The following is a 12,659-nucleotide window of genomic DNA, read 5'->3' on the forward strand; positions in this document are numbered from 1 at the left end:
GATGTAATTTCCACCCAGCGAGCCCAAGAGAGTGCTCTGATACCAGATGAGAAGAACCTCCTTATAGCAATATCGTGAGAATGCTCGAAATAACAGAATACAAAGTGATAGCAGAACTCAGAATAAATCTACTGATCGCAGGCCACTTCGAGGGGGTAACCTCCTTTGAGCAAGCTCAATACAATAAATTCGTCCGTGCCCATCAAGGGCCTCAACCTATTCTTATATACTGGGTACGATCTAGAAAAGTAATACTACCTATGCATGTGGGATAATAAAATAAACTCACGGGACGACTTACAAAGCATATGCGTCCAACAACTCTACTGTAACAAAATAAACAGAAGGAACACACAGGTTCCTAACACATATGCTACCCTAACATTCAAACACTAGTTAATCAATAAATCAATAAGTAACTAAACCAATTTAAATTGACTACTTGAATGAAAAATTAAATATGCTTGTAACAAAAAAGAACACTTCTAAATTGATAATCAATTTATGATTTATATCCCACACTTTATTCTTTATAAAAATAAATTAGTTAAATTTATTAAATTCAATATTTAATTTCAAATTAGATTTAAATGTATAATTAGAATTAAATTCTTTATTTGACTTGTATCTAATTTCAAAATAGAATTTATCTTTTTGACCTATACAAATAAATATTTAATCAATTATTTAAAAATATAAATGTATAATTAAAATTAAAATTAAATAGTTTATTAGACTTATTTCTAATTCTTTAATAAAATTTATCTTTTTTACCTATACATATAAATATTTAATATACCATTTAAAGATAAAATCAATTTAATTTGTAATAAAACTTTGAAACAAATCTTTAAAAATTAGAATTAATGACACATGAATAACAAACGTGCCAATAAAAATTCTCGTAATTCTTAGATAAATATTTATATCATCAACATTTTTACAACAGAAATATTACTTGGTGCTAAAATATAAATCCTTCATTTAAAAACTTAATGTTTGAAAGTCGAATAATAAATAATTAAAATTGATCTTTAAATTAAAAAATGTTTAAGAATACCCTGCCATATATATTTTGATGCTCTTCGTTTCCAATCGGAAACCACGTCAAGGGACAAAACTTTAAAACATCGAGCTACTAGGACACAACCACTGACCATTCTTCTGTTTCCTGAAGTTGGGTTAGATACAAAATCCACTTTTTCTTCATTACGAGACACCTTTCCCATTGCTTTTACCTTCCTGAGGATACATTTAGAAAACAAAACTTTGTCATTCTTTGCGTCATCTCCTTATGATATACTTGACCAGTCCAGGAATATGAGAATTCAGAAAGTAATCCTCCCAATCAATGCTCTTGACATCCATGCTGAAAATCTTTCGATCTTCCGCTGACATTTCCTCCCACAAACGTTCAGTTTTTGAGCTGTCGAACCTGAAGATTAACATTACAATCAGATTCTTTTGTTGTCAGAAGACATTCCCAATAAGAAATCTCTAATAATCGTTATTCATATAGGTTAGGATGAATGGTAACTTACTTCCCCTTGAAAAAAAGAAAAGGCTCATAGATGTGGGCAAGGCTCATTCCAAATCTATATTTGTCCTGAAGATGATTGCAATGTGGCCTCAGGAAGCCAAACAGAAGCTTATCCAGAATACACAGCAACTGAAACATTATTCATTCCATACCCAAATCAGCAAAAGAGGTACCCTTCACAAGAAAATTGTTAAAGACCAGCATGCAATTTATTACCTGGAGAGGGATTTTGAAACGGAGTGTCATATATAATGTGAAAGTGGGCATGCTTTGAAGAAAGTATGGTTCCTTCACTCTTACAAACTTTCCATTCTTTGCTGTGCAGGGATTTTTTAAGAAATAATTGTACGAAGCACCCACAACGACGTTGTAATGTAATGGATTGGCAACTGAAGAAGTCGCATGATACATAAATAGACCAGGTTCTGTGGCATGCCTTGCCATTGATACTATCATGGAATTCGCCACCATGTCCACAGGTATCTGTTCATGAAAGAAATGTATCATTACAAATGTCTTGGAGTTGCAATTTTTTTTATTGCATATCAATTTGAAAGAGTAACAACATACTCATTAACCTATACATGATTGCATAACTTTCAACACAGGTTTAGAAAAAATGAAAACCATTTAGAATTATGCTTAAAAATTAAAAACAGATAATAATGAAGTATATTGTCACCAAGTTAGACTGCGAACTATAGCATAATGAAGACTGAAACCATCAAAACGGTGTAGATTAGAAAAAACAACAGGTGTGGAAGATTGAGGTAGCTACAGTCCTAAATTTCCAACTTCTCTTTTTTCGCATTGGAAGATAGACACTAGATTGTGAACTTACAAACGAGTCTGTAAAAGTTAGTCAGAAAGGACCGAGTTTCCCAAAGTCCTTGTACTATTTGCAATTAAGATAATTTCTGAATTCAGTTTTATACGTTTTTCATTCAGCTTTTAATTCGCTCTGACTAAAATATATTCAGATATGCATACTTTTTATTTGGCATTTCAAATTAAACTTTACACTCAGTAAACTACATATATGATTTAATATGATGCGAAAGGTAGATCGAGAATTATGCAACAGCTGAATCAAGTTTCAGTGTGTCGTCCAAAACTCCTTTGAGAAACATACGCAGTTGAATCTAGAGACCATCTTATTACAATATAAAAATATAAAAATCAAATCAGTGAACAACCACCTTCATTGTGATATTGCTCTCAGAATTCAATTGTATAGCTTTTGAATATGACTAAAAAAACTACAGTTAAATGCTGATAGCAATATCAGGATTTGACTTGGTGCTTATCAACCCTTTTTCATATGTGCTGAGTAAGCCTGTCTTGTTCTCTTGAGAATTCGTTTTTGTTTACTGACGTGGAGATGGGTAATATTTGTCATGTCAATGGATTTTAAAATGTTACTGTAGGGCATTAATAAAACTGCAGTAAAAACTGGCCGGTGGACGTTGAGAATGAGTTGGGAAATTTTGAGAGCGCTACGTAACTGATTTAAAAAGTAAACTGTAATGCCATGGATGCGGTCAGTTTAAGAAGGGGGATTAGTACAAAGTCAGCGAAATTGAATAAAACTCAGTATTGAAAGGTTCCAGCATAGTAATATTGTTTAAGATGCGAAATCCATGCAATTATTCTCACAAATGAGTCCAGAGTATTCTTGCAATTATTTTGGTCAGTCCATGAAGTTATTAATGCAACCTACTCCAATTTATTACTATTTATCAATGCTTCCTTTAACACACTTGTAAAGTCCAACACAATTGAGTGCGACTGATCATGTTATATTTGTACAGCCCTTTCTTTAATTCGCTATTGAAGATTGAGTTCAAACGTGCACTATAATTAAGCTTATTTCCTTTTATAGCCGGGCTATATGATAGGCCATCATAAACCTCTCAGTTTGTCCAAGAACAATCATCCTATTCAATTTGCATTAGAGAAAACAATCTTCTATGATTGCCCATAAGAACTCAATTGAACTGGATACCCAATGACATATATGGTAATGTTTATTATTTAAGGAACAATAAATTTAATAGCTTGCACAAACTAGGAACTGCATTGAAGTATATATGACTTGGTTATGACTGTTTTAAACCTTCTGGATGAAGTGCAATATGATAAGAATGGAGAACTAACCACGTCAAGAATTAGGAGTGGATCAATGAGGAAGGATGTCATTCGTCCCTTTCCATATCCAATTATCAAGGGGTCGATCATTCTGCATCATCACGGTAACAAAGTCATGTTCTCACCTTCGTTCAATTTAAATAAGTGTAACTAGATGCTGTCCTGCAGACAAAAATGGTGACTTGACACAGAAAATGTAGCAGTACTTCAAAGAAAAGAAAAGAGCTTTTAAACCTGTTGCCTTCCATCCACCCAGCAAATGGCTCAGCTATTGAGCTCTCGATAATACTTGGACGAATGATGATAGTTGGTATATCCTCTCTTAGATAATCCACCATCATTTCCCCCATTGCTTTTGTCAACACATATGCATTGGGCCATCCAAATTTTCTTGCCCTGTTCAAATGGGTACAGAAATCTAAAAACACTATGACCTTTGAAATGGTATAACAGTCTAACAAAAATTACAGTGGCTTACCTTTCCAAACCTAATTCCTTCATGTGCTTGGTCTCATTTTCCTCAGACCACTTTTCTTCTGAAAATATTCTAAATTCTTTCAGGCTCTTGCTTATTAGATAGCATTCGGACTCAATATCTGAAGGAGCTATAGCTCTACTGTTGTATGGGAGTTTTTCTCCCATCTTTAGAACTTCTTCGGTGACTATCCCATCGCTTCCAACGTTCACATAAGCTGCCATTCACACCCATTCACGCAATGGGTTTTCATAGTACATTGTAATCAATAAACATGCGAGTACATCAACACGCTAGTAGATTAAATAAGTCATAAAATTTGCAGGAGTGTTAGCTCTGAAGGGCATGTGGGTACCAGTAGAGATGTGGCACAATGCTTCAAGTCTACAACAAGCCTTACAAAAATTGATTAGGTTTCGACATCCCAAAGCATTGACTTTCATGGCAATATCGTACCTGATATTTAAGAAGTAAATGAGACTAGAACATTGGTATGCTAAAAATGGAAGCCTACAACCTTATAAAAGCTTGTTGTACTATGAAATAATGCTGATAAACCCACATAAGGTCAACATTACTAGACCAACAGACCTCTCATAAAAGCTTGTTGTGGCAGCAGAGTTGACAACAATATGGATCTTCGGACAGAGCTCTTCCCTTACACTTTCTTCAATCCCTAGAAAATCCAATGCTATATCTCCAACAACAGGAAATAGCTTTTCTGCCATGAACTTCTCATAACCTTCCTCACTGTAACGCTCTCTAATGAGCCTAAACAATTCTGAGGATATCACCTACAGGGTAAACAATACATTGCATGAAAAATATCAATCTAGATTTACATCTCCTTACATTGCTTAGACAAAAGCTGAGGACAAGAAAAGTATAACTTTTGTTATGATAGAGTAAACCCTAAACAGCTTGATACTCTAGAAATTTGACCATAAAATGACAAGCAATGTGAAAGAGCGGTTTACTCTTTCAAGATGTGCACCTGGTTTTGGATTCTGGTACTAGCAGATTGTATATTTTTTGCTCTTATGAGAACAAAAATGCAGCCCACTTCTGGTTGGATTCTCAAAATTTTCTCCATAAAAACTGTAAGTTACACACAAGATGCAGAAGAATAAGCACAAAATCATCACCTAAGTTGTACACTGGATTGAAAAATAAAATTTCTAAAGTACCTTTGCCAAGAAAACCAGTGGCGCCAATGACTAGGATGTTTTTGCCTTTGAGAAACTCCACTGTATCGATTGCCATTGAAAGGCTTGCTTATCAAACTGTCTCAAACCTCTGCCGCACTCATTCAATTGAAGCCCTCGAGTATTCATTTATAGCGGGTAATCTCGCTGACTTCTCAATGCTTGTTCATGATAAATGGTAGTGGGAACCAACTACGACAGGTGAATATGGGTGAATGCAATGAATGCTATTACTACTTATGTCAAACGAAAGACTGAGATGAAATACGCGTATCCCAAAGAGTGTAAATTCTGTTTTATGAAAAGACGAGGACAAGGTCGGCGAAGAGACGTGCAATGACCGCTTTATGAAGACTTCGATTCTGGATTTTGGATCCATAAATGAAACTTCGCATTGATCTAGAGGCCCACTGTACGAGGTCTAGTAATGGGCATCTTTTTAAATTCTAAACCGAGATTTTATTCACTCTCTTTGAAGCCGGTTTAGTTCTATAAGCTAAAAGTCAATGCAATGGAATAATGCATGGCACTCTAAAATTTCCATTGCCGCAGATTAGTTTCCTCTGTTGTTTTTCTTTATTAGTTTCTAATCGTTTTCTTTCAACAGAAATGTCAGAGAAACATTATTTTCTTTTTGGCGGTTTTACGTCGCACTTTTTCAAAGACGTCTGTCACAGATGAGAATTGGCTGGAATTGTATGGCAAGGAGAAGTCCCATTGAGTTTTAATAAGGGTCCTGCCACTGAATTTATTGCTGACATTGGTAGTTTTGATTTATGGGATCAGTATTTGAGAATGTTTAATAATTCTGTAGATATTTGTCATAAATTTAGCTGTTAATAGAATATTTTCAATTGATTATTTAAATATTAAAATATAAACGATCACTTCCTTTGACTTATCTTGGCATTCTTATTGCTGTTTCCAGGCAGCCACGTCTCTTCTAGCAAAATTTGATTACCAATCTTCAGGATAAGGTAAATCATTGGACTCATAGATGGCTTTCTACTGCTGCTCGGGTTACTCTTCTTCAAGTTGTTATCCAAGCTCTTCCTACTTATCGAAGCATGGTTCACGTTGCACCTATTTACTTTCTCAAGGAGTTTGATGCTCTTTCTCGACAATTCTTTTGGAGTGGTAATTTGCGTAGTACTAAATGGAGCTTGGTTAATTGGGCAACTGTTTGTAGGCCTAAAAAGGAGGGTGGTCTTGGTCTTCGATCTGCTCTATTGAGTAGTCAAGCTTTGGCTGCTAAACTTTATTGGCAATGGTGCTCTGGACAACATCAACTTTGGGCTCGTATTATCACTCATAAATATTTTCATGGTGCTGATCCTTGCTCTGTTTCTACACTTCCTCTTGAAGGTCGTGGCTCAATGGTTTGGCATACTTTGAAGACAGGTGCGATGTTGGTAAAGAGGGGTCTGTTTTGGATATGTAAAGGAGGTTCTCAGGCTTTGTTTTGGTCTGATGCTTGGGATGGATTCCCTTCCATTTTATCCATATACCCTCATCTTCAGCCTCTTTGTGACTCTTTTCTTGCCGATGGATGGGATAAAGTGGCTCATTACAAGACTCCTTATCAATTGGGACCTGTTGTTGGTTACAGATGGAAGCATTCTTCTGATTGGCCTCCTGGAGGTACAGACATGGATCGTCAGGAGCTTTCTCAAATTTTGGCCTCTAGAGAGTGTTCTTCTTTGCTTGGTCCAGATGTTTTGGCTTGAGGCGGTACCTTGTCTGGTAAATATCATGTCTCTGCTGGGTATCAGGAGATAACTAGACAATTATTTGAGGATGCTGAGGTCCCTTGGTGGAAGCAAGTTTGGAATAAAGTTTCTTGGTCCAAGTGCAATTTTTTCATGTGGCTAGTGGCTCACAACCGTTGTCTTACCTGGGATAATCTTTGTAAACGTGGATTTCAAGGCCCCTCTTATTGTGTTTTGTGTGGTAATGGAGAGGAGTCTGTCTCCGATCTGTTCTTCCATTGCTCCTATTCTACTCAAATATGGCACCTTTGGTGGCGCGCTTGGGGTTGCTCTTGTCGGCATGCTTCCTCTTTGCCTGAGTTTTGGGCCCACTTGGGTACTGCTCCCTCCAAGTCTTCTTTTCTCCATGTTGCTTGGATTGCTGGCCCATCTTTCATGCTTTGCCATATCTAGTTGGAGAGGAATCGTCGCATATTCCAAGATGTTCGGCTTGGTGTTTTGCATCTTTGGTGGAAAATATCACATTCTCTTCAGGAAACTATTCTTGTGAAGTGTGAGCTTGATGGGGGTATGGATCCGGTTGATCTTGCTATCTGTAATCGCCTCAATTTTCATCTGCAAGATGGGGCTGCTACTCATAGGTTTGCTTCTATGTCCAGGCAGCTTCATCATCAGAGGAAGGGTCGGGTTAACCGGGATGGGCACTAGACTCCTCCTCCCTGTGGAGTTCTGAAAATTAACATTGATGGTTCTTCCCGTGGGAATCCTGGTCCGGCTGGTATTGGCGGAGTGGCTCGTTGTAGTTTTGGGGATGTTAAATTTTTCTTCTCAGTTCATAAGGGTGATTATACTAACAATCTCATGGAAGCTCAGGCTATTTTATATGCTGTGGAACAATGTTGCTTGCAAGGATGGAGTAAGATTATCTGTGAGTCTGATTCCCAAGTAGTGGTGAACATGCTCTCTTCGCAAGAGCTTGAGGATGTTAGTTGGCAGCTGGCTACTGTTGTTAAGCAAATTCTTTTCTTCTCTTCCTCTTTTCAGTTCATTAGGTTCACGTATATTCCTCGTGAATGGAATAGAACTGCTGATTGTTTAGCCAAATGGGCATCTAGTCATGATCCGGGTTGGAATATTACGGATAGGAGGCAACTGTCCTTTGAGATGGTGCAAGAATTTGATGATCTTGTTGCTCAGGATCGAGCTCCTTGTTGAGCTCTCCTTGTTGTATTCCTTTCTGTCTTAATAAATTTTTACCCCTCTTTTTGCACTAAATATCTATTTTTTAAAATGATTTGGTTTTCTTTAATGGTATAATAAAACTCATCTAGCTATCTATCAATTCATATCAATATTTTATTTGAAACTAAATATTTAATATTATTTGTATTATATAAAATTTATTTTTAAAAAGATATAAGATTATAATAAAATATAGTATTACAACTTTTACAATCTATATTTCAAAAGATCGAAAACATCAAGATTTTTTTTTTTTAATTTCATTATTTGATCTTTATCATATGCATAGTTTGTAGTCCAAAACAACAACAAAATTGATAAAAAATCACTATGTTTTCGTGAATCCAGAAAAAAATAAAGTTTGACTTTGTTTTGTCTTTGGTACATTTTTGTAGGAGATTAGCCTTGCCAATAATATAAGGGAACTAGAAAAATGTGAATTTACTACATTCTTATTTTTTAATAGATATGATATAATTTTACAAAAAAAATTAATTGATTATTTTTTCAAATTAATTTGAAATTTTCTTTAAAAAATAATAATCATCTTATCTTTTATAAATATTATTTTCATTAACATACATACAAATGTCATTACAAAATATAGGGTGAGCGTTATGTCCTATTACTAGTCATTTAAAAAACAATAGACAATAATTTTATATATCTATTAATTTTTCGTCTATAAAACCCTTGATTGAATAGAGTTTAGAAATCTATTTATAAATAATGGGTAGCATTTAAAATTATTCAAAACACCAAACAAAGAGTGGCCTCCTTGATGTCACCCTAAACTATTTGATGCACTTCCTACTTATGAGGTTATTTTATGTTGAATTTGTTCTCTATAGTGTGCCCATGTATTTTGATTTCTAGATAGTGTCCATATCACTATGTCACCCTTGAGGGGTGACCTTCCATCCTCCTATCATTTATCTCTGAATAATATACATTATCTAATAGAAGCTACACATGTTACCTATCAAACATTATAAAATTTAAAATGTTGCATTTAAAAAATAATTGTAAATTTTACATGTAGAAAATGAGATTAATTAATGATCTTTTTATTAGCTATTTAGCTAGCCTATGTATTATATTAATTTTAAATACATATTTTTGTATTTCAAAAATCTGTATTAAATATGTTGATATCTAAGAGTAGAAATGGAGATAAAATTTAAATGTTTACATGTTTAAAACTATTGTAATAGTGTAATATAAGTTTTTACTCTTACTTGAAGACACCCATCTCTTATGTGAGAACTATATGTAATATTGGAATACATATTTTGATCTAAGAGCAAGATGAATATACTTTAAATTATTGTGTGTATGACATCATACATTGTTTGTCCCAGATTTTTCTATTATCCTCAAACATCTTAATAAGATCTATAAAGCTAATTATCTTTTTTCAATAAAGGAGAAAATGAATCTTCGAATTCAATGTTAGGATTAGTGGCTATCATTCAACCAAATGATAGACTTGTTAATGCCTCATATAACCACTAGAGTAGTAAAATACATGGGAGATTGTTAAACCATCTTATGAATCTCTACGAGAGATAGTGGTCCCCTCCCAAAGTTACTCATTGCAACTAGTTTGGATTCAAACCTAATCTCTAATACAACTTTTCAGAATTAGTGATTATTGTTGCACCAAAAGATCAACCTTTTAATGCCTAATAAACCACTAGAATAAAGAAGATACACAAGATTGTTAAACCATATCATGAATCCCTATAAGAAATGTCGATGCACTACCAACATGAAAAAAATACTCCCCGGTGAACCCACAATAATGGGTTCCACTTTAGTGGGACAAACAAACTTGAAAAAGTTGACAAATTTTCGCATCTCTATTCGCCATATGTTCGCGTGAACAACTTAGACATGTTTGCACGAATATGTACCGCACGCGTGTTCGCACGAACATGTCAAGGTATGTTTGCACAAAAATGCGCTAGGTACATGTTCGCGTGAACATGTATTGTGCCGATTTTCGACGCTTAAAAACATTTTTTCCACTTTTCCAAACTCATTTTTACGGCGAGTACTGTTGATTGAGCGTTCAGGTGAACGTGTGGCTTAAGCAACTTCCGTCAACGTCATCCTCTCGTTTTTGTTCTCATTTTCATTATCTGGTATGTCAAAATAATATTAATTTAATGTTTTCAATGTTTTTGAAGTATTTTTTTATATTATCAAAGTAGATTTTAATGTTTCGAATGCATTTTTTTTGTGCTTTTAAAACATATTTGAATGTTATTTACATTTTTAATAGTTTTATTGTTTATTTATATTAATTTAGAAAATAGAAAAATATTATATAGAAAACATTAGAAAAAATAGTAAAAAACATATAATATAAAATTTAGAAAAAACAGTAGAAAACAAATTTAGAAAAAATATTACAAAAACATTAGAGAATTTATAATTTAATATAAAATTTAGAAAAAATTTATAAAAAACATTACAAAAATATTAGAAAATTTATAATTTAATATAAAATTTAGAAAACAAATTTATAAAAAATAGTTTTAAAAATTCAAAAATTTAGAAAAAACATTTTAAAAAAATAGAAAATTTAGAAAAAAATATTGCAAAAACATTACAAAATTTAGAAAAAAAATTACAAAAATATTAGAGAATTTATAATTTAATATAAAATTTTAAAAAAATATTTAAAAATTATTAAAAAATAAATTTAAAAAAACATTAGAAAATTTATAGTAATATAAAATTTAGAAAATAAATTTAGAAAAATATTAGAAAAAATAATTTTTTAAAAATTAGAAAAACATTACAAAATTTTAGAAAACAAATTTAAAAAAACATATATATATATATATATATATATATATATATATATATATATATATATATATATATATATATATATATATATATATATATATATATATATATATATATATATATGTCAAATTCACTTTAATGTCTTAATCTTAGAAGTTTAATTAAATGACATATCTTAAGGGTTTAGATCCTGAATTGTACATGTAAAAATATAGATTAAAATGTATAATTTTTTATTTTGAACATAGATGTACATGTATATTTGTTCATGGTTAAAAGTAGATGTATGTACATATTTTTAATAAATTCACATTTTTATATGTATAATTTGTGTATATGTTAACTATTGATCTTAATTCATCTTATAACTAAGTGTAATTAACTATATTTAATAACACATGTCTTAAGGGGAGATCCTAAATTATACATAAGAATGTAGATTAAAATGTATATTTTATTTCATAAATGTACATGTAAATATGTTCATGTGGTAGATATAGATGTACATACATATGTTTCCAATATTTATGTTTAAATGTACATATGTTATTATTTTTAATGTCTTAATAATTAGAAGTATATAATTCAATGACATGTCTTAAGGGGAGATCCTAAATTATACATATATAAGAATGTAGATTAATTTTCATATCTAGGTATGAATATAACGTACATGTACATCCAAACCCTAACCCTAACCTAACCAAACCCTAACCCTAACCTTGATCTTAAAATTTAATTTCTAAACCCAATATTATAAATGATAATAAATACCCTAAAACATAATCTTGAACCAAATCATAAACTTCATATGCTAAGTTCCCTTATCCTAAATTCTTAACCATGGACTTTAATATTAACCCCTAAATTTAATGCTAGAAATTATTTAAGTTAGTGTAAACCTTGACAATGTCATAAGGTCTTAAATCTTACCCTAAAATTGAGCCTGATTGCACTAAAACCCTATTTGAAAACCTAATTGAAGCCTAAGTTACATAAAATTAAAACAAGTTGACCCTAATCCTAAATTGTTAAAAATTACATTTGAGATACATGCACATACATTCAAACACATGTACATACATGAAGTATGACCCTTTTTTTAAATGATATATATGTAACCCAACTTGAAACCTAAACCTCGAAACATTATCATTTAAGAGTAATATAAATAATTTATTAGGTACCCTTTAATTGAATTCTCTAATAATACCCCCCAAAGTATAATAAAATCTTAGAACAACAAATTAACTCTAACCATAACCAAACTCTCAACTTTAAAGTTATCTTATACTTATATGCCAATTAATCTAGGTCTGGATGTGTTACATATTATCTAGGTCCATGATGTGTGATGTATGGTTAATTACATGTGTATAATTTTTAATGTTAAAAATAAAAAAATTATGTACAACAGGCAATTTAGCTCTTCATACATTTCTACAGATATGGCTTCACACAATATGCTTGATGCGGCTTCTGGTGCGACACTTGATGTAGTTCCTACTGCGGCTCCTACT

General features: G+C 32.4%; 1 protein-coding gene across 1 annotated transcript; it reads right to left on the reverse strand.

Moving 5' to 3' along the window:
- Positions 1-1,014: 1,014 nt before the first annotated feature.
- On the reverse strand, positions 1,015-5,470 carry LOC149549395 (putative fatty acyl-CoA reductase 4). The gene is made up of 10 exons (XM_089794906.1): positions 5,351-5,470; positions 5,158-5,261; positions 4,755-4,957; positions 4,519-4,619; positions 4,167-4,380; positions 3,923-4,084; positions 3,698-3,779; positions 1,757-2,023; positions 1,542-1,669; positions 1,015-1,435 (listed from the first exon to the last, which is right to left on the reverse strand). The coding sequence occupies exons 1-10, from the start codon at positions 5,424-5,426 to the stop codon at positions 1,285-1,287; spliced, it is 1,488 nt and encodes a 495-aa protein (XP_089651032.1). The 5' UTR covers positions 5,427-5,470; the 3' UTR covers positions 1,015-1,284.
- Positions 5,471-12,659: the final 7,189 nt, after the last annotated feature.

This window comes from Cupressus sempervirens, chromosome 7 (assembly GCF_028749045.1).
Source record: "Cupressus sempervirens isolate cs-2001-9-10 chromosome 7, ASM2874904v1, whole genome shotgun sequence".
Classification (NCBI taxonomy): domain Eukaryota; kingdom Viridiplantae; phylum Streptophyta; class Pinopsida; order Cupressales; family Cupressaceae; genus Cupressus; species Cupressus sempervirens.